General features: G+C 48.3%; 1 protein-coding gene across 1 annotated transcript; it reads right to left on the bottom strand.

The window, feature by feature from the left end:
* Nucleotides 1-3,730: 3,730 nt before the first annotated feature.
* On the bottom strand, nt 3,731-5,385 carry LOC123133956 (gamma-glutamyl peptidase 5). The gene is made up of 2 exons (XM_044553329.1): nt 4,767-5,385; nt 3,731-4,366 (listed from the first exon to the last, which is right to left on the bottom strand). The coding sequence occupies exons 1-2, from the start codon at nt 5,265-5,267 to the stop codon at nt 3,989-3,991; spliced, it is 879 nt and encodes a 292-aa protein (XP_044409264.1). The 5' UTR covers nt 5,268-5,385; the 3' UTR covers nt 3,731-3,988.
* Between the last annotated feature and the right edge of the window lie 17,837 nt (nt 5,386-23,222).

The following is a 23,222-nucleotide window of genomic DNA, read 5'->3' as shown; positions in this document are numbered from 1 at the left end:
CGGCACGGTAGTACCGTAGGCTCCCACGGTAGTACCGCTCCTCAGAGCGGTAGTACCGCGAGCTCTGGTCTAGCACTGCTGCTCAAGCGATAGTAGGCGCGGATGTAATTTTTTACATCCGCGCTCCTCACGGTAGTACCGTGCTGTGGCGCGGTAGTACCATGGCGCCAGGCCAGGTTCAGTAGCAGGAGCGGAGGTAGGAGCGGATGTAATTTTTTACATCCGCAACCTTCACGGTAGTACCGCACCCGTGGTCGCGGTAGTTCCGTGTCAGATTTTCGCACGACATTTTCTCAGCGGAGGTAGTCACGGATGTAATTTTTTACATCTGTGCCTATCGGGCCTGGCCTGCGGCTATCTTGCGGTAGTACCGCATGGGGCCGTGGTAGTACCGCACCTGCGGATCTACCGCGCCCTGTCCGTGCTCCTTTATTCAGATCTGGGCTCTGCCGCGCCCACGGTAGTACCGCGGTCCACCGCGGTAGTACCGCAGGCCCGTGCGGTAGTACCGCGCCTGTGGTGCGGTAGTTCCGTGGGTCGCGGGCTGAGTGGTGGGTAACGGTTGGAATTTTACCCCCACTATAAAAGGGGGTCTTCTTCTTCAAGAAGACTTACCTCTTCCAACCCTAAACTCCATTGTTGCTCCAAGCTCCATTTTCGGCCGATCTCTCTCCCTAGCCAATCAAACTTGTTGATTTGCTCGGGATTGGGTGACAAGGCCCCGATCTACTCTTCCATCAAGAGATATTCGATTCCCCCCACTAATCCCTAGCAGATCTTGTTACTCTTGGGTGTTTGAGCACCCTAGACGGTTGAGGTCATCTCGGAGCCAAAGTCCATTGTGGTGAAGCTTCGTGGTGTTGTTGGGAGCCTCCAATTAAGTTGTGAAGATTGCCCCAACCTTGTTTGTAAAGGTTCGGTCGCCGTCTTCAAGGGCACCAATAGTGGAATCATGGCATCTCGCATTGTGTGAGGGCGTGAGGAGATTACGGTGGCCCTAGTGGCTTCTTGGGGAGCATTGTGCCTCCACACCGCTCTAACGGAGACGTATTTCCCCTCAAAAGGAAGGAACTTCGGTAACACATCCTCGTCTCCACCGGCTCCACTCTTGGTTATCTCGTGCCTTTACTTGTGCAAGCTTATTTGTGTTGTTTACCTTGCTTGCTTGTGTGCTAGTTGTTATTGCATCATATAGGTTGCTCACCTAGTTGCATATCTAGACAACCTACTTTGATGCAAACTTTAAATTGGTAAAGAAAAGTATTAAAAAGTGTTAGTTGCCTATTCACCCCCCTCTAGTCAACTATATCGATCCTTTCACTCGTTTAAATAGAGGGCAAATATGAGGAGCTCGACCGGCGTTGTGTTTAATGCAGGTCCGCTCATGAACGGACATGTGGCCGGAGTAGATTTCTCGGCTTCCACGCGGGGGTTAATATAGGCGTATGGATGTGGCGAGGAGGTGTGTTCAGTCGGGTGTACAACGGGCGACGCTCGGCCAGTGAGAGGTCGTGTCCGCCCTGAGCCGCCTTCAATGCCGAGCGGCGCGCTTTACAACGGCATGAATGGGGGCAGCTGATGCAAGGCGGGAAGTGCGCGCTGGAGGGGGGCGGGTTTTGTGATGAGCCAGGGCGGTCAGAAGCAGGCTTGGGATCGGTGCAGACTCCTGCAAACCTTTCTACTTTTGTCTCCGGTTTACGGAAGAAAACATGTCCAGACTGCGCTACGGACCGATACAAACCGGCGTTAGATGGCTTCCGCGGTTCAAACAGCACTGTTCGGTTGCGAGAGGTTTAAGGGTTGAAGATGCCCTTATCTCAGAGGTTTAAGGGTCGAAGATGCCCTTATCTCATGTTACACAGGGCTATGCAACGTCAAAGCAATAGAGGCCCCCCAAAAAAAGGAAAAGGATGCCAGCAAGGCCTTTTTGCAATCACATAGCACGATTAGACATACGTGCACACTTAGTTTTGTATTAACTCAATGATTTACTACTTTTTTTCTTTCGGCAGCACGTACACGCACGGTCCATGTCAGCTCCAGGGATCTGTATATCCTTCATGTGGGCGCCACGTGTGACTGGGCTGCCCATGCTATCAACAAAACCACGTGTACGGTAACCTCAGCGCCTTCGCTCTCAAGCAGGATCGCTATCAACTAGCAAGCGATTGGTACGTGACAACTGTGAGGATATGCAGAACACCGCAGCACAATCTCTGTAGGCCATTGGTGTGAATGTTTCTTTCATTCTTTGGGAACGAGGGCGCACACTTTCTTTCCTTTTCGGCATCCCGGTTGGAGGTCACGTTGCTGATATTTTCTTGGAAGAAACGGACACTGCGAAATGGACAGATGCATATCGTGTTAGAGCGTTCAATCTCGGCCGTCTATTCAGACGGCTCACACACAGCATACCGCAGGATGACTTGGCTTAAAGCCAGCAGCACTGCATATGACTCCAATACCGTTTTCCCTCTGCGGTTTGGGGTGCTTCGCCTGGACAAGTTCTCTCGCGCGCTTTGACTGAGATGGTCGTGGAGAGGACTTGGGTTGAAACCGGTAACCCTTGCAACGACAAGGGCATGCATCTTTTCTACATAAATCTTTTACTACGCCCTCACTAAAGTTAACATTGCTAACGGTCTTGGGACTCGCCGTGGGCTGATGGTCGCAGCCCAAGAGGCATCACACCATCAATTTTTGCTCTCTCCAATAAGAGAAATTCTGTGTCCAGGTGGCTATTCGCCACAATGCTTGGGTCGAGCAAATCAACACTTCCAGGGGCCTTACTATGCAACACATCCTGGAATTCCTCACCTTTTGGTCATACTCATACACATCCCAGCTTCAGCTCCAGGAAGATCGCCTCGACACTATCACTTGGAAAATGTCCGCTGCCGGTTGCTACCTTCTTTTTTGCGGGGGGCTGCCGGTTGCTACTCGGCAGCATTGGCATACAAAACACAGTTCCTTGGGTTGGTCTTGACCACATGAATAAAAAGATTTTAAAAAATGTGGGTGCCTCCCAAATGCAAGATCTTCATGTCGGTCATCAATCAAAATAGGGTTTGGATGACCGAGCACCTCGACAAACTTGGGTGGCCAAATTGTGGCCAATGTTCCTTATGCAAGCGCGCCCCTTAATTGACGGCCCACACAGTGCCGGGGACAGGGCGACCAACAGGGGCTTGCGGTCGGGCCGACATGCATGTTTCTTCATAAGATTGGTGACTACTTGTTGCTAAAAACGTATTTTCTAATGGGTTTCCCCCTCCGAACTCGGTATTACACTGCTCGGCCCCATTGATATTTCTAGGCTCCGCCACTAGGCACGCATGCATGCTCTCTCCAATGCCGCTCCTCCATAATTGGCGTGGAGTAACTTCAATAACGTCAAATCTTAGTGAGATCATTTACTGCACCATGACCAAGATAGGCACAAAGCCATGACCTCCCTCATCATGCTTGTGTCCTGATAGATTTGAAACGAGAGAAACTCGCGAGTGTCGAACAACAAATTATCACCACTCACCATCATCTTGGCTCCGAAATGAGGCGGGGCACTGGATAACAGCGACGGCTAAATTTTTGTGTAATGAGTGTGTAATTGTATGCCGGGAGAGTAAGTTTTTGTAATGTTTTGTTCTAACCTTGAGGGCAAACGGTTTGTAAAACTCTTTTCTTAATACTCCTTAATGAATGTGACAAGTCTTTTGGCACTTCTAAAAAATAACTCAAATACATACATATATCTTGTGGATAATTGCAATTCCTCAGACCTTATGTCCGTTATCCAACCATACAACTACAAGACATGCTATGTGCAACGCAGCACATGCGAAAAAATATCAGCCACTCGTCTGGTTGCTGACACAAACGCTTCACCGATCGTACGTGCATGCATGCAGCCGTACCATTATACTACTGCAGCTAGCGAGCACATGCATGCGCCGAACTAACAACAGCCGGTCCGTGCATTTGCAAAGCGCTACAAGCCAATGAGGGAGCCGGTGGCAGGGAAGTGAGCGACGTGGTGGCTGCAGCTAAGCTCCGCCGCCGGTCCCTGCGGCGGCGGCCTGGGGCCGCCACCGCCGGCGCATCCTGATCCCTTCAGGAAGGCCTTGCAGAGCCCACTCCAGAACTCGCGGTCCGGTTCGCCGCTCTCCGCAGTCCTCCGCGCGTCCTCGCCCACGCACCCGTCGATGGTGCTGTTGTTGACGAGCCGGTTGGTGAGGTTGAGCAGGATGTCGTTGGTGTACTCCGGGTGGCCCTGGATGCCGAGGGCGTTGTCGCCGACGGCGAACATCTCCACGCGCGTCTTGTCGGAGTAGGCCAGCACCTTGCCACCGGGCGGTACCTCCCACACCTATATCAATCAAGCAAGCGCACCCATAATTGATTAAGACATTCAACCACATAAAGATAACTAAACTTACGAACATACTGGAGCGAGCTAGCTGCAGATATGCAACATCATAGGGTACTATATTTGCAAGTGACGTGGTTTATTAACACGTCAAAAGTCAAATCCCAACGAGTTGGTGAAAAATATGATTAGATGACACAGCGGCCTACATCTACATGCATGCATGCCAACTTTTAATTACGAAATAGCTCGACGAGCACCGTCAGTTGTCACGTGCAAGTGACATTTTGCCAAAAATGTCAACTCTGCATTGGCATGGCTGGATTTTTTCAAGAAAATAATTAAGTGTTTAAGCACCGAGGGCTACTACCTAATTAACAAATATATATGGAAAAGATACCTCATCTTGGTGAACCTCGATGATGGAGGCGCTCCGGGGTGGTTCCACGGGCAAGAACTCGAACGGCCATTCCAGATCGTCCACGAAGGTCACCTCCTTCACCCCCACGTCCCAGCCGCTGGGCGACCTCCCGACCCTCCCGCCCAGCGCGCGGCACAGGGCCTGGTGGCCGAAGCAGACGCCGAGGACGCGCTTCCCCATGGCGTGGACGGTCCGGAGGAGGAGGCAGAGGCGGCGGACCCAGCACGGGGCGCCGTCGCCGTGGGCGTCGTGCGGGCTGCCGCTCACCACGAAGCCGTCGTACATGCCCAGATCCTCCGCTGCTGGGAACTCGCCGTCGATTACGCGGTAGCAGTCCCACGCCTCGTCGGGTTCGCCGGAGCGGAGGGCGCGGAAGAACACGTTCCGGTACCCGCCGTGCGCCTTCCTGGCGTAGTCCGAGTCGTTCACCGCCAGCAACAGCGCGTAACGCCTGCCCGCGCCCGCCGCTGCCACCGTCATCGGAGCGAGCTGTCGGAACTCGGAAGCAAGCGACGGAGCTATATAGCTAGCTCAGCTGGCACTGGTGGCAAGATAACTGAGGCTACAAGTGTAGGTATACCTGCCACTGCCAGTGTGCTCTGTTGCGGTGCGAGCTATCTAAATCTTGCGGTTCTATTTATGGAGGCGGAAGACACGGTGTGCCTGAACCACGAACGTGGAATTGGGTTCGCGTCGCCGTCGCTTATGGAAAACGTGGTGGCGATGCCTCGTTATTGAATATTGTCAGACAGATGCTCGCCGTCGATCGAGATGGGCAACGATTTGAGCTAGCGAATCGACTCGAAACCGCATCATAGTAGCTAACAAAGTGGCCACTGGCCAGCATTAGTTTAGTGCTAGTGGTAACTATGGGTGCGTAATCACGTCGACGTCGCGCGCGAGGCCGGCGCGTGTGATTGACACGGAAATGGCAAAACACGAGGCATATAGCTCGGCGGGACTCTGTAGCTTTGGCAGCTCACCGGGGGAATCACTCAAGCAACATGAGTCAAGGGTCCACGCCTACACCCGATCGACGACTTCTTGGGCGATGGACATGATTGACGGTAGCGAGCTGAAGGAGGACCAAGTCTCTCATTTTTTTTGAAAGGTTTGTGTCATTTTATGTGGGGCTTGGGTTATGTGATCAGAACGAAACGCAAGGAAGCATGGTGAACATGGCCGCACGATACAGCCAGTGAAGTGCACACTAGATGTGGCGATGGACCTGCCTTCGTCCGAAGAAGAGAATTGTATGAAGAAGGTGAAACTAAAGGTCGAGTAGAAGCCACCAGGTATGCAAGATAATAGGGGTTATGGTTGTTGACGCTTGAAAATGATATGATCGCAAAGAGTGACTTGAGGTTGTAGCAAGATTAGGTCAAATATATGATTTCATGTCACCATTGAATGACTCTCTTCAACCCAATCAAAATAGATATAGAGATGATCCAAAACGGAGCCTGGATGAAAAAGTTATGACAACCTTAGAGATGCATGTATTAACATCAGACTAAAGAATGACATGAAACCTAATTAATATGGCCTCTGATGGGAAAAGTTACAACTGCAAAGTTCTTCGTCTCGTTGAAACGGATGATTTTGATATAAAAATCGTCCCCATCCGAGGTCGTATGCCAAAGTTATAGGCAAAACCATGCGCTGCAACAATGCTTGGCCGGATCATCCGGGCCGGGATCCAGATCAGCCAGGAAATTGAAGCACCAAGACAACAAAAGGTTTGTGATGAAGCCGGATGATCTGGGTCCAGTCCCGGATGATCCGGGTGGAGGCCGGACAAACCGTGTAGAAGTCCGGACGTCCGGGCAGTTTTTTTTCTACTACAGATGTTAGAAAACAGCCCGAAACTCCCTTAAGATGACCTCAGATCAAAAAGTGTTCAACATGGAAGTTGTGCGTCTCGTCGAGACGGTTGATTTCGACATAAAAGTCATCCAAATCTGAGGTAGTACGTGGATTCTAGAGTCAAAACAGTGAGCTGCTGTCAGAAAACCGGGCTAGGCCGGATCATCCGGGCCTAGAGCCGGACATCCAGGCCGGAGGTCGTGAGAAATATGAATTGAAGGAAATATGCGCTTGAGGCAATAATAAAGTTATTATTCATTTTCTTATTTCATGATAAATGTTTATTGTTCACGCTAGAATTGTATTAACCAGAAACTTAGTACATGTATGAATACATAGACAAACCATAGTATCCCTAGTATGCCTCTACTTGACTAGCTCATTAATCAAAGATGGTTATGTTTCCTAACCATAAAAATATGTTGTCATTTGATGAACGGGATCACATCATTAGGAGAATGATGTGATAGACAAGACCCATCTGTTAGCTTAACATCATGATCATTACAGTTTCATTACTACTGCTTTCTTCATGACTTATACATGTTCCACAGACTATGAGATTATGCAACTCCCGAATACCAGAGGAACACTTTGTGTGCTACCAAACGTCACAATGTAAAAGAGTGATTATAAAGGTGCTCTACAGGTGTCTCCGAAGGTGTTTGTTGGGTTAGCATAGATCAAGATTAGGATTTGTCACTCAGTGTTTCGGAGAGGTATCTCTGGGCCCTCTCGGTAATACTCATCACTATAAGCCTTGCAAGCAATGTGACTAATGAGTTAGTTGCGGGATGAAGTATTACGGGACGAGTAAAGAGACTTGCCGGTAACGAGATTGAACTAGGTATGATGATACCGACGATCGAATCTCGGGCAAGTAACATACCGATGACAAAGGGAACAACGTATGTTGTTATGCGGTTTGACCGATAAAGATCTCGTAGAATATGTAGGAGCCAATATGAGCATCCAGGTTCCGCTATTGGTTATTGATCATAGATGTGTCTCGATCATGTCTACATAGTTCTCGAACCCGTAGGGTCCGCACCCTTAACGTTCGATGACGATTTGTATTATGAGTTATGTGATTTGATGACCGAAGTTTGTTCGGAGTCCCGAATGAGATCATGGACGTGACGAGGAGTCTCTAAATGGTCGAGACATAAAGATTCATATATTGGAAGGTTGCATTTGGACATCGGAATGGTTCCGAGTGGTTCGGCATTTTTCCAGAGTACCGGAGGTTACCGGAACCCCCCGGGGGAAGTAATGGGCCTATTGGGCCTTATTGGACGAGAGAAGAGAGGCCACAAGGGAGGGGCACACCCTCCCCTTGCCCAAACCGAATTGGACTAGGAGAGGGGGTGACTCCCTCTTTCCTTCCCCCTCTCTCTCCCTTCGCATTCCCTCTGGTGGAAGAAAGGAAGGGGGGCGAATCCTACTTGGACTAGGAGTCCAAGTAGGACCCCCCCCCCCCGGCGCGCCCAACCTGGCCCGCATCCTATCTCCCTCCCTCCTTTATATACGTGGCCATGGGGCACCGCAATAGCACAACAGACAAACTCTCAGCCGTGTGCGGTGCCCCCTCCATAGTTCCACACCTCGGTCATATAGCGTCGTAGTGCTTAGACGATGCCCTGCGCCCGTAACTTCATCATCACCGTCACCACAGCGTCATGCTGACGGAACTCACCGCCGACCTTAACTGGATCAAGAGTTCGTGGGACGTCATCGAGCTGAACGTGTGCTGAACGCGAAGGTGTCGTACGTTCGGTACTTGATCGGTTGGATCGTGAAGAAGTTCGACTACATCAACCGTGTTATTGAAACACTTCCGCTTTCGGTCTACGAGGGTACGTGGACACACTCTTCCCTCTCGTTGCTATGCATCACCTAGATAGATCTTGTGTGATCGTAGGATTTTTTTTGAAATTACTGCGTTCCGAAACAGTGGCATCCGAGCCAGGTCTATGCGTAGATGTTATATGCACGAGTAGAACACAGAGAGTTGTGGGCGATAATAGTCATACTGCTTAGCAACATGTCATACTTTGATTTGGCGGTATTGTTGGATGAAGCGGCCCGAACCGACATTACATGACCGTATTCATGAGACTGGTTCTACCGACGTGCTTATGCACATAGGTGGCTAGCGGGTGTCTGTTTCTCCAACTTTAGTTGAATCGAGTGTGGCTACGCCCGGTCCTTGTTGAAGGTTAAAACAACACACTTGACCAAAAAATCGTTGTGGTTTTGATGCGTAGGTAAGAACGGTTCTTGCTGGAAGCCCGTAGCAGCCACGTAAAACTTGCAACAACAAAGTAGAGGACGTCTAACTTGTTTTTGCAGGGCTTGCTGTGATGTGATATGGTCAAGGCATGATGTGATATAAATTTCTGTATGAGATGATCAAGTTTTGTAAAAAAGTTATCGGCAACTGGCAGGAGCCATATGGTTGTCGCTTTATTGTATGCAATGCAATCGCCATGTAATTGTTTTACTTTATCACTAAGCGGTAGCGATAGTCGTAGTAATTATAGTTGGCGAGACGATAACGATGCTACGATGGAGATCAAGGTGTCGCCCCGGTGATGATGGAGATCATAACGATGCTTTGGTGATGGCGATCATGAGCCGATGATCCCTTACTAAATTTCAAGGTATAAGTGTTCTCCCTGAGTATGCACCGTTGCGACAGTTCTTCGTGCTGAGACACCACATGATGATCGAGTGTGATAGGCTCTACGTTCACATACAATGGGTGCAAGCCAGTTTTGCACATGCAGTATACTTGGGTTAAACTTGCCGAGCCTAGCATATGAAAATATGGCCTCGGAACATTGGAGACCGAAAGGTCGAGTGTGAATCATATAGTAGATATGATCAGCATAGTGATGTTCACAATTGAAAACTACTCCATCTCACGTGATGATCGGACATGGTTTAGTTGATTTGGATCACGTGATCATTTAGATGACTAAAGGGATGTCTATCTAAGTGGGAGTTCTTTAAGTAATATGATTAATTGAACTTTAATTTATCATGAACTTAGTCCTGACAGTATTTTGCAAATTATGTTGTAGATCAATAGCTCGCGTTGTAGCTTCCCTATGTTTTTTATATGTTCCTAGAGAAAACTAAGTTGAAAGATGATAGTAGCAATGATGCGGACTGAGTCCGTGATCTGAGGTTTATCATCATTGCTGCACAGAAGAATTATGTCCTTGATGCACCGCTAGGTGACAAAACTATTGCAGGAGCAGATGCAGATGTTATGAACGTTTGGCTAGCTTAATATGATGACTACTTGATAGTTTAGTGCACCATGCTTTACGGCTTAGAATCGGGACTTCAAAGACGTTTTAAACGTCATAGAACATACGAGATGTTCCAGGAATTGAAGTTAATATTTCAAGCAAATACCCGAGTTGAGAGATATGAAGTCTCCAACAAGTTCTATAGCTAAAAGATGGAGAAGAATAACTCAAGCAGTGAGCATGTGCTCAGATTGTCTAGGTACTATAATCGCTTGAATCAAGTGGGAGTTAATCTTCTAGATAAGATAGTAATTGATAGAGTTCTCTAGTTACCATCACCAAGTTACTGGAACTTCGTGATGAACTATAGTATGCAAGGGATGACGAAAATGATTCCCGAGCTCTTCGTGATGCTGAAATCAATGAAGGTAGAAATCAAGAAAGAGCATCAAGTGTTGATGATTAACAAGACCACTAGTTTCAAGAAAAGGGCAAAGGGAAAGAAAGGGAACTTCAAGTAGAATGACAAGTAAGTTGTCACTCCCGTGAAGAAGCCCGAAGCTGGACCAAAGCCTGAAACTGAGTGCTCCTACTACAAAGGAAATGGTCACTGGAAGCGGAAATGCCCTGGATTTGGTGGATAAAAAGGATGGCAAAGTGAACAAGGGTATATCTAATATACAGGTTATTGATGTGTACCTTACTAGTGTTTATAGTAGCCCCTGGGTATTTGATACTTGTTCGGTTGCTAAGATTAGTAACTCAAAACAGGAGTTACAAAATAAACAGAGACTAGTTGTGGGTGAAGTGACGATTTGTGTTGGAAGTGGTTCCAAGATTGATATGATCATCATCACACACTCCCTATACTCTCGAGATTAGTGTTGAACCTAAATAAATATTATTCGGTGTTTGCATTGAGCATAAATATGATTAGATCATGTTTATTGTGATACGATTATTCATCTAAGACAGAGATTAAATTGTTATTCTGTTTACATGAATAAAACCTTATATGGTCATACACCCAATGTTGATGGTTTATTGAATCTTGATCGTAGTGATACACATATTCATAATATTGATGCCAAAAGATGCGAAGTTGATAATGATAGTGCAACATATTTGTGGCACTGCCGTTTGGGTCATATCGGTATAAAGCGCATGAAGAAACTCCATAAAGATGGACTTTTGCAATCACTTGATTATGAATCATTTGATGCTTGCGAACCGTGCCTTATGGGCAAGATGACCAAAACTCCGTTCTCCGAAACAATGGAATGAGCTAGTGACTTATTGGAAATAATACATACCGATGTATGTAGTCCAACGAGTGTTGATGCTCGTGGCGGGTATCATTATTTTCTGACCTTCACAGATGGTTTGAGAAGATATGGGTATATCTACTTAATGAAACACACGTCTGAAATGTTTGAAAAGTTCAAAGAATTTCAGAGAGAAGTGGAGAATCATTGTAACAAGAAAATAAAGTTTCTACGGTCTGATCCTAGAGGAGAATATTTGAGTTACCAGTTTGGCCTTCATTTAAAACAATGTGGAATAGTTTTACAACTCATGCCACATGGAACACCACAACATAATGGTGTGTCCGAACATCGTAACCACACTTTATTGGATATGGTGCAATCTATGATGTCTCTTACTGGGTTACCACTATCGTTTTGGGGTTATGCATTAGAGACAGCTGCATTCACTTTAAATGGGGCACCATCAAAATCCGTTGAGACGACGCCTTATGAACTGTGGTTTGGCAAGAAACCAAAGTTGTCGTTTCTTAAAGTTTGGGTCTGCGATGCTTATGTGAAAAAGCTTCAACCTGGTAAGCTCGAACCCAAATCAGAGAAATGTGTCATCATAGGATACCCAAAGGAAACCGTTGGGTACACCTTCTATCAAAGATCCGAAGGCAAGATCGTTGCTAAGAATGGATCCTTTCTAGAGAAGGAGTTTCTCTCGAAAGAAGTGAGTGAGAGGAAAGTAGAACTTGATGAGGTAATTGTACCTTCTACCAAATTGGAAAGTAGTTCATCATAGAAATCAGTTCCAGTGATTCCTGCTCCAATTAGTGAGGAAGCTAATGATGATGATCATGAAACTTCAGATCAAGTTACTATAGAACCTCGTAGGTATTCCAAAGTATGGTCCACACCAGAATGGTATGGTAATCCTATTCTGGAAGTCATGTTACTAGACCATGATGAACCTACAAACTATGAGGAAGCGATGATGAGCCCAGATTCCGTGAAATGGCTTGAGGCCATGAAATCTGAGATGGGATCCATATATGAGAACAAAGTATGGACTTTGGTGGACTTGCCCGATGATCGGCAAGCCATAGAATATAAATGGTTCTTCAAGATGAAGACGGACGCTGATAGTAGTGTTACTATCTACAAAGCTCGACTTGTCACAAGAGGTTTTCGACAAGTTCAAGGTGTTGACTACAATGAGATTTTCTCAACTGTAGCGATGCTTAAATCCGTCCGAATCATGTTAGCAATTGCCATATTTTATGAAATCTGGCAAATGGATATAAAAACTGCATTCCTTAAATGGATATTTCTTAAAGAAGAGTTGTATATGATGCAACCAGTAGGTTTTGTCGATCCAAAGGGTGCTAACAAAGTGTGCAAGCTCCAGCGATCCATTTATGGATTGGTGTAAGCCTCTCGGAGTTAGAATAAACTCTTTGATAGTGTGATCAAAGCATATGGTTTTATACAGACTTTTGGAGAAGCATGTATTTACAAGAAAGTGAGTGGGAGCTTTGTAGCATTTCTAATATTATATGTGGATGACATATTGTTGATTGGAAATGATATAGAATTTCTGGATAGCATAAAGGGATACTTGAATCAGAGTTTTTCATTGAAAGACCTCGGTGAAGCTGCTTACAAATTGGGCATCAAGATCTATAGAGATAGATCAAGACGCTTGATAAGATTTTTCAATGAGTAAATACCTTGACAAGTTTTTGAAAGAGTTCAAAATGGATCAGTCAAAGAAGGAATTCTTGTATGCATTACAAGGTGTAAAGTTGAGTAAGACTCAAAGCCCGACCACGGCAGAAGATAGAAAGAGAATGAAAGTCATTCCCTATGCCATAGTCATATGATCTATAAAGTACACTGTGCTACGTACCAGACCTATTGTGTACCTTGCCATGACTTTGGCAAGGGGGTACAATAGTGATCTAAGAGTAGATCACTGGACAACGGTCAAAATTATCCTTAGCGAGGACTAAGGAAATGTTTCTTGGTGATGGGAGTGATAAAGAGTTCGTCGTAAAGAGTTACGTCGATGCAAGCTTTTACACCAATCCAGATGACTCTAAGTCTCAATCTGGATACATATTGAAAGTGGGAGCAATTAGCTAGAGTAGCTCCATGAAGAGCATTGTAGACATAGAATATTTGCAAAATACACACGGCTCTGATTGTGACAGACCCGTTGACTAAACTTCTCTCACGAGCAAAACATGATCACACTTTAGTACTCTTTGGGTGCTAAACACATAGCGATGTGAACTAGATTATTGACTCTAGTAAACCCTTTGGGTGTTGGTCACATGGCGATGTGAACTATGGGTGTTAATCACATACATATGTGAACTATGGTGTTAAATCACATGGTGATGTGAACTAGATTATTGACTCTAGTGCAAGTGGGAGACTGAAGGAAATATTCCCTAGAGGCAATAATAAAGTTATTATTTATTTCCTTATTTCATGATAAATTTTTATTATTCATGCTAGAATTGTATTAACTGGAAACTTAGTACATGTGTGAATACATAGACAAACATAGTGTCCCTAGTATGCCTCTACTTGAGTAGCTCGTTAATCAACGATGGTTATGTTTCCTAACCATAGACATTTGTTGTCATTTGATGAATGGGATCACATCATTAGGAGAATGATGTGATGGACAAGACCCATCCATTAGCTTAGCATCATGATCGTTACAATATCATTGCTACTGCTTTCTTCATGACTTATACATGTTCCTCAGAATATGAGATTATGCAACTCCCGAATACCGGAGGAACACTTTGTGTGCTACCAAATGTCACAACATAAAAGGGTGATTATAAAGGTGCTCTACAGGTATCTCCGAAGGTGTTTGTTGGGTTAGCATAGATCAAGATTAGGATTTGTCACTCAGTGCTTCAGAGAGGTACCTCTGGGCCCTCTCGGTAATACTCATCACTATAAGCCTTGCAATCAATGTGACTAATGAGTTAGTTGCGGCGTGAAGTATTACGGAACGAGTAAAGAGACTTGCCAGTAACGATATTGAACTAGGTATGATGATACCGATGATCGAATCTCGGGCAAGTAACATACTGATGACAAAGGGAACAACGTATGTTGTTATGCGGTTTAATCGATAAAGATCTTTGTAGAATATGTAGGAGCCAATATGAGCATCCAGGTTTCGCTATTGGTTATTGATCACAGATGTGTCTCGATCATGTCTACATAGTTCTCGAACCCGTAGGGTTCGCACGCTTAACGTTCAATGATGATTTGTATTATGAGTTATGTGATTTGATAACCGAAGTTTGTTCAGAGTCCCGGATGAGGTCACGGACGCGACGAGGAGTCTCAAAATGGTCGAGACATAAAGATTCATGTATTGGAAGGTTGCATTTGGACATCGGAATGGTTCCGAGTGGTTCGGGCATTTTTCTGGAGTACCGGGAGGTTACCAGAACCCCCTGGGAGAAGTAATGGGCCTATTGGGCCTTATTGGAGGAGAGGAGAGAGGCCACAAGGGAGGGGCGCACCCTCCCCTTGCCCAAACCGAATTGGAGTAGTGGAAGGGGTCGGCCGCTATCGTGGTCCTAAGACTGACAGTAGAAAGGGGGGTAGGTATGGAGAGGCAAGATCCCAGCTATGGTGAAGCTGTACACATGAAGTTTACAAGTTCAGGCCCTTCTCAGCGGAAGTAACAACCCTACGTCTTGGTGCCCAGAGGCGGTCGATTGGATTATGTGTGTGATATTACAGGGGGTGCCTACCCTTGTGCCAGAGGAGGGGGGTGGCTTATATAGAGTGCGCCAGGACCCAACCATCCTCCATTACAAGGGACTTAATGTACATAAAGTGGGGGCATTACTGGTAATGCCAGCCTTAAGCGTTGTTAATGACCTTAAAGACTACGGAGTGAACGCATGTCTGTTGCCATGCTGAGTGACTCCTGGTCTTCGATAGGTCGAGTGGTTCTCTGTATGGTCGAGTGACGGTAGGGAAGAGACCTCCGAGTGACAGGACTGTCGAGTGGATTGCACTCGCCGTCTTTGACTGGTGGTCTCTTTGTTGTCTTTTGGACTTCTTGTCTTCTTGGGTAGTGACCTTGGATAGGACGCATAGGCCAGGACCATCACCCTACCCCAGGTCTGTATCCTCATCACTAGCCCCCGAATGGATTAAGGTTCGAGTAGAAAGCAGGTTGAAGTTGAACTTGTTCTGAGCTTTGCACCTTCGCGAGTGTTTTTCTGCAAAATTGAAAACTCATGTTGGTACTTCAGCATCGATTCAGCCGCCTTGATCCATTCAGAGAGTTGTCGACTGAACTTGTGGTATCATATGCCGAGTGTTGTATTAGAGTGCGGGATCTTGGGCGCGATTGACTGCTGTGTATCCCGGATTCCGCGGGATACGAAATTTCGGGGAAGCGCGCGGGACGGAGAGCGCCGAAGTGGGCAGAATAGATAAACAGTGATGCCTCGATTTCTACGCCAACTTTTTTGCCACGTACGTTGCACGCGACTGTTGCGGGATTTGACAGGATTGCCTGGTCCCACGCGTCAGTCACTCGGAAGCAACCCTTTATAAGGCGACAGGGTCGAGGTGTCTGCATTGTGCACGCCCGTTCCTCCTTCTTTCTCCTCCGCCTCTCCATCGTGCCCCGCTCTTCCGCTCTCGATGCTGCCGCTCCGCCGCCATGTTGAAGGAAAAGATGGCGGCGCTAGAGCGTGCAAAGAAGGCGACGGGGGCAACGAAAGGCAAGAAGCAGAGCCGCGGGTCGTCATTGCGCGCGGGGCTGCCGCCGGGCTGGATCCAGGGCGATTGGATCCAGTCTTCGATCTGGCAAGAAGATTTGGTTGAGCTGGCGGAGTACGGGCTAATCGCCAAGGGATCTGCAAGGCTGCTGGAGGGGGAGATGGAAGCGCAACCTCAATCGGGTGAGTGTGTCCTGCTCGCCACTCACGTCGACCGGGGTTTTTCGCTCCCTCTGCATCCTTTCTTTCGGGGATTTCTGAATTTCTTCGGTGCTCAACTCCACCACTTTTCTCCAAACACCATCACGTATCTGGCCGCATTCATATCGATGTGTGAGAACTTCTTAGGGTGTCGACCGCACTCGGGTCTTTTCAAACATATCTTCACTATCCGCTCCCAGTCGGTCAAGAAGGCAAAGTCGAGTGACTCAAAAACCCATGTTATCCAGATGTGTGGGGGTTTAGGTATCCAAAAGAGGCATAGGAGTGCCTTCCCTGCTATGACTCTCCCTGAATCTGTGAGAGGCTGGCAGTCGACCTGGTTCTACTGCCAGGATGTCGCGGCTCTGGGCTAGTCAACTGGTCTCCCTCACTTCACATTCAACCGTATCCAGACCTCTGCCCCTCTGAAAGTGACTGCTGCTGAGAGCATGGAGATGAAGATGTTGGCGGAGAAAGTGGTCCAACTTATTAATGATGGCGTCACTGGCCTAGATCTGCTAGAAGTGTTCCTCAGTCGATGCATCCAGCCCCTTCAGGCCCGCAATCATCCTATGTGGCTGTACTCTGGGCCTGACGACACCGCTCGGGTCCATCCAGAAGAGGTGCCACCCAAGACCGTGGCTTTGTGGTTGAGGGGCATCACAGGCAATCAGGACAACCCCAGAGGATCCAGGCGAGTCATCCCCTTCGGCGACGGTAACCCGCCAGACAAGGTATGCTCATTATTCCGACTGCCTCGCGTTTATGTTCCGTCTATACTTGATGTCAACTGATTTTTACTCGACTGATCTATCCTGCAGGTATTCACTGAGATGCATTTGATGCTCAACGGCGAACAAGCTTTGGAGCAGGACCAGGAGGGAGAGGACAGTGCGGAGGAGAGTGGCGAGTGGGAGTCTCTGGATGAAGAGGAGGAGGAGGAGAGCGAGGAGTCGGACAATGAGGAAGAAGTCGACTCGCTGCCGCGCTCCGAACAACGATCCAAACAGCAGCATGACCCATCTGGCGGGCGCAGAAAGAACGTGGCTCCGAACACCAACACTCAGAAGCGCACTCGAATGTCGACCCCAGAGCCGACGGAGAAGGTGGCCAAGCAACCCAAAGTTGCTCCTCCCAATGCTCGGAAGACTCTGCCGCGGATCAAGATGGACGTCCCTGTTGCTTCGGGGTAAGTGTCTCGCTTGTGTTTACGTAGGTCGACTGAAATTTTTGCTCTGACCAGCCGAATCATGTATCTTTCTAGTCCCACCTCTGCTGCCACTGACATGGACACCGACAAGGCACCAGGAGATGAGGAGGCTACCTCACGAGTTGGTAAGTCCGTTCGACCAGGCTTCATTAAGTTGAGTGGATTGCTAATTGACAGAGTTTCTGATATTTCTTTCTTTCTGTAGTTCTGCAAGAGGTCGTTGTGCTCCCTGATGACGAAGAAGAAGTGCCTCTACAGGAGAGGAGGAAGAGGGGTGGGAGCTTAGGTAGGAGGAGGCTTGAAGTTCAAGTCCCTCAGTCGACGCCGGCGCTTGAGGCGGTGGTCGAATGCTCCGGAGAGCCGGTTCGGACCAACGTCACGTTCGCCAGCCCGCTGACGACCGATCGTCCATCGGGCTCGACCGCACCGACTCCTGCCGCTCCAGTGCAACTCTATGCATCTGACCCAACAACTACTTCGACTGCTTTGCAGCCATCACTCTTTGCTGCGTATCAGACCCCAGACGACTCGCCGAGTGCCGCCAGGGAAGCTCTTCGCCAGTTGAACCTTGTCATGGAGCAGGTGAAGGTGATGCACGAGGCTATCCAGGTGGCTTACAACGCCAGTACTGCCCTTTAGACCAATGTTCAGGTCAGCGAAAACCCCGACTGAACTTTCAAATGTTGTTTCTTTAGACCAATGTTCCGATCACCCACTGGGGTGTTTCTTTGCTTAGAGTTTAGGAAATCTTCCACTCCGCTCGACTTGAGTTGAGTCTCAGTAAACTTTCTGAACTAGTGGGGGCACGCTAAGTGCACCCACTGGGTGTAGTCCCCGAGACCACGGTCAACTGCTGGCAGTCGACTGAGGTCTTAGAATGTTTCTCTTTTTTTTTGAACTCACGCTGGGCAGACCCTGCTGAGTATTAATCTGAACCAGTGGGGGCACGCTAAGTGCACCCACTGGGTGTAGTCCCTGAGACTACTGTTGAATATTTGATTCGGCAGTAGTCTTAGAGTAACTTTTCTCTGTCACTGTCTCTTATTTCTGTCGACTGACATATCACTCTTGCTGACTGCAGAGGTCTTGTGATCTTGGAGCTCGACTTTCTAAGCTAAAGAAGAAGCATATCAGTGTTGAACTTGACCTTGAACTCGCAAAGAAGAATCTCAAGACTGCTCAACAACAGACGACCATCATGGGAGGTAACCATTCGACTGCCTTGTCTGCTTAGTAGTTCGCACTTTCCACTGCTTTTCATTTAGTCTCTTTGAACCGAGTGACTTCACACAAGCAGATGTGCGTAGTGAAAACCGCCAACTTCAGGCTCGTCTGAAGAGTGTTGTTTCTTTAGAGAGAATGAAGGAGGCTTTGGATAAGAAGGACCTAGACCTTGCTGCTGCTCAGAAGGAAGCACGTGAGAAGACGACGCTTGCAGACCAGAAGCTGGCTTCAGTCGGTAAATTGGAGGAGGAGAACGCGAAGTTGAAGACTGCCATCTCGGACGCTAATCGGGAAGTCTTGCAACTGAGGAAGGACAAGGAGAACCTGACCACTAAAGTCGGCGGCCTCAGAGCCAAAACGGGCAAGCTAGAGTCCTACCTGGAACAACTTGCGGCGAAGCTTGTCCTGAAGCTTGAAGGTATGGCTATTCGATTAGTTAACTGTCGTTGACTAGAATTTGTTGCAATATTGTCGACTCATTGTTTTTTGCGATGGAACAGAACTTTGCCAGATCTTTGAAACTAAAACCGGGCGGGTCGAGACAGGTCTCGACCCCATCAACTGTCCCGTGAAAGATGAAGTTGCGATGAACTTGCTTCGATTGGAATCACGCTTGGACGACGCTGTCGATTATCTAGCTCGGCTAAAGGCTGCGATGACCCGAGTGGACGCCGAACTCTGGCCTCGGGCAGAACTTTCTCAAGGTCTCGAGTCGCTGATGACTCGACTCAATCAGATTCCTGACCAAGTGCAAGAGTGGAAGAAGTCCTCTGCTCGCTGTGGTGCTGACGTCGCCTTGTCATTGGTTCAGTGCACTTCAAGGAGGCTAAAGAAGAGAAGCTGACGGCCCTCAAGGTAGCGAATACTAAGAAGCACTCCTTTCAGACCTTCATGGACACCTTCCTCGAGGCAGCTACCCGCATTGCCAACAACATCGATATTGACAGCTTCTGCGATCCAGCCAGTCCTTCTGCCGTCAAGTGACGGAGAAACATTATGCCCCACTTTTATTTGCCTCGGAATGCCGAGTGATTTTTTAATCGTTAAAACTCCTTCGGGCCTGACGCCCGAGTACTTTTAATCTGCGGTTAGGAACCTTTGAATTTATGTTTGAATATGTTCACTACAAAAAAAAGACACATCTGTGACATTTTGGGCCGAACGAATTTTTTTTCTGTCATACATATGACACTTCTATGATGATAATTGTGACAAAACCCGGTATCATCATAGATGTGGTGGGCTCCTACTTCTATGAAAAAAAATCATGACAGAAAATGGGCTTTTCATCCTGGGCGGTCCGGAGACGCAGCTACATGACATTCTTTGGGCCGTCCATGACAGAAAAACCCGTGGTAGAAGCAAGGGCGAGGAAAATTTCAGGGAGTTCCCGGTTATAGTGGGTGGTCGGGAGCCGAGTGATGCACGTTTCTCTCATACACGTACGTGCGTGTGTGCGAGGCGTTGGCTCTAACTGAACCCGAGCGAGGCGTTGGGCTCTAACTGAACCCGAGCGATTGCACTGCAGGCTACGCGTTACTGAACCCGAGCGATCGATCGATGGTTGTTAACTGAACCCGATCGAGCAATTCATTCGCTACTGCTGCTAACTGAAGCCGGTCGATTGGATGAACAGTGAGCATTGCGGGGGGGTGGATGAACAGTGAGTGGTGGCGTTGCCTCTGGATGAACAGGACCCCCGTGGTGTGGAGGGCTGGATGAACAGTAGACGGTGGAGGGGTGCCCGTGGAGGGGTGGTTGAACAGGACCCCGTGGTGTGGAGGGCTGGATGAACAGTAGATGGTGGAGGGGTGCCCATGGAGGGGTGGTTGAACAGTAGCCAGTGGAGTAGCGCGCGGTGGAGGCTAGATGAACAGGAGCCCATGGATGAACAGTCGCTGGTGGAGGCTGGAGGAGGTCGACGGTGGATGAACAATAGCCCATGGAGGATGGAGGAGGTTGACGGTGGAGATGAATAGTATCCTGTGGAGTCCCGTTTTGCGGTACGCCACACACCTCCCGATGAACAGGACCCCCGTTTCGACTGTAGCGCTCCAACACAAGTCCGTTTCGTCCGTTTTGCGGTACGCCACACCCCTCCCGATCAACAGGACTCCCGTTTTGACCGTAGGAGGTCCGTTTCCTCCGTTTTGTGGTACGCCACACCCCTCCCGATGAACAGGATCCCGTTTTGAACGTGGCCGGTCGAACACAAGGACGTTTCCTCCATTCTGCGGTGTGCTATGCCTCGTTTCGATCGCCCGTTCCGTCCAAGCCCTCCCGATGAACATAACCACACATTCCGTTCCGACCCAGCCGGTTGGCTCCCCATGAACACGACAATGACGTTGTTTCTCCATTCCGACCCAGCCATGTACACGAGCCCTGGCCGTACGTATGCGCGAGTAGGCATTCGAGACCCCGCCCGTATGTACACATACGTGGCCGTATTTTCTTTCTTGCACCCTGGCCGTTGTACATACGTATACATGCTACATGCACACCTCTACTACGACACGTGTGTTGCGGAACGTTGCAGAAAATTAAAATTTTTCCTACGGTTTCACCAAGATCCATCTATGAGTTCATCTAAGCAACGAGTCTAGGGAGAGAGTTTGCATCTACATACCACTTGTAGATCGCGTGCGGAAGCTTGCAAGGTGATGATGTAGTCGTACTCGACGTGATCCAAATCACCGATGACCAGCGCCGAACGGACGGCACCTCCGCGTTCAACACACGTACGGGACGGGAGACGTCTCCTCCTTCTTGATCCAGCAAGGGGGAAGGAGAGGTTGATGAAGATCCAGCAGCACGACGGCGTGGTGGTGGATGCAGGGCGTCACAGCAGCAGCTTCGCCGAGACTACGAGGGAGAGACGTAACGGGGGGAGGTGGAGGCGCCAGGGGCTGGTGTATGAAGTTCCTCCTCTCCCCCACTATATATAGGGGTGCCAGGGGGGCGCCGGCCCTAGTAGATGAGATCTACTAGGGGGGGGCGGCGGCCTAGGGGAGGTTTCCCTCCCCCCCAAGGCACCTAGGGGTGCCTTCCACCACTAGGACTCCTCCTAGGGGGAAACCCTAGGCGCATGGGCCTATAGGGGCTGGTGCCCTTGGCCCATGATGGCCAAGGCGCACCCCCTACAGCCCATGTGGCCCCCCGGGACAGGTGGCCCCACCCGGTGGACCCCCGGGACCCTTCCGGTGGTCCCGGTACAATACCGATAACCCCGAAACTTGTCCCGATGCCCGAAACAGCACTTCCTATATATAATTCTTTACCTCCGGACCATTCCGGAACTCCTCGTGACGTCCAGGATCTCATCCGGGACTCCGAACAACATTCGGGTTTCTGCATATACATATCTTCATAACCCTAGCGTCACCGAACCTTAAGTGTGTAGACCCTACGGGTTCGGGAGACATGCAGACATGACCGAGACGCTCTCAGTCAATAACCATCAGCGGGATCTGGATACCCATGATGGCTCCCACATGCTCCTCGATGTTGTCATCGGATGAACCACTATGTCGAGGATTCGATCAAACCCTGTATGCAATTCCCTTTGTCAATCGGTACGTTACTTGCCCGAGACTCGATCGTCGGTATCCCAATACCTTGTTCAGTCTCGTTACCGGTAAGTCACTTTACTCGTACCGTAATGCATGATCCCGTGTCCAACACCTTGGTCACATTGAGCTCATTATGATGATGCATTACCGAGTGGGCCCAGAGATACCTCTCCGTCATACGGAGTGACAAATCCCAGTCTCGATCCGTGTCAACCCAACAGCTACTTTCGGAGATACCTGTAATGCACCTTTATAGTCACCCAGTTACGTTGTGACGTTTGATACACCCAAGGCACTCTTACGGTATCCAGGAGTTACACGATCTCATGGTCGAAGGAAGAGATACTTGACACTTGCAAAGCTCTAGCAAAACGAACTACACGATCTTTTATGTTATGCTTAGGATTGGGTCTTGTCCATCACATCATTCTCCTAATGATGTGATCCCGTTATCAACGACATCCAATGTCCATAGTCAGGAAACCATGACTATCTGTTGATCACAACGAGCTGGTCAACTAGAGGCTTACCAGGGACATAGTGTGGTCTAAGTATTCACACGTGTATTACGATTTCCGGATAATACAGTTATAGCATGAATAAAAGACAATTATCATGAACAATGAAATATAATAATACTTTTATTATTGCCTCTAGGGCATATTTCCAACAGACTTCAGCATTGAGAACACTTCAGGAATGGTCTTTTCCATCCCCTGCATGTTGTAGTTCATCACAAAGCTCTTGTAGCTTGGTGGGAGCGACTGGAGGATTTTGTCAATGACCGCCTCATCTGGGAGGTTAATGTTCAGCTGGGTCATACGGTTGTGCAACCCAGACATCTTTAGGATGTGCTCACTGACAGAACTGTTTTCCTCCATCTTACAACTGTAGAACTTGTCGGAGACATCATATCTCTCGACCCGGGCATGAGCTTGGAAAACTAGTTTCAGCTCTTCGAACATCTCATATGCTCCGTGATGCTCAAAACGCTTTTGGAGCCCCGTTTCTAAGCTGTAAAGCATGCCGCACTGAACGAGGGAGTAATCATCAGCACGAGACTGCCAAGCATTC

Source organism: Triticum aestivum, chromosome 6B (assembly GCF_018294505.1).
Source record: "Triticum aestivum cultivar Chinese Spring chromosome 6B, IWGSC CS RefSeq v2.1, whole genome shotgun sequence".
In the NCBI taxonomy this organism is placed as follows: Eukaryota; Viridiplantae; Streptophyta; class Magnoliopsida; order Poales; family Poaceae; genus Triticum; species Triticum aestivum.
This window is presented reverse-complemented; position numbering and strand designations above follow the sequence as displayed.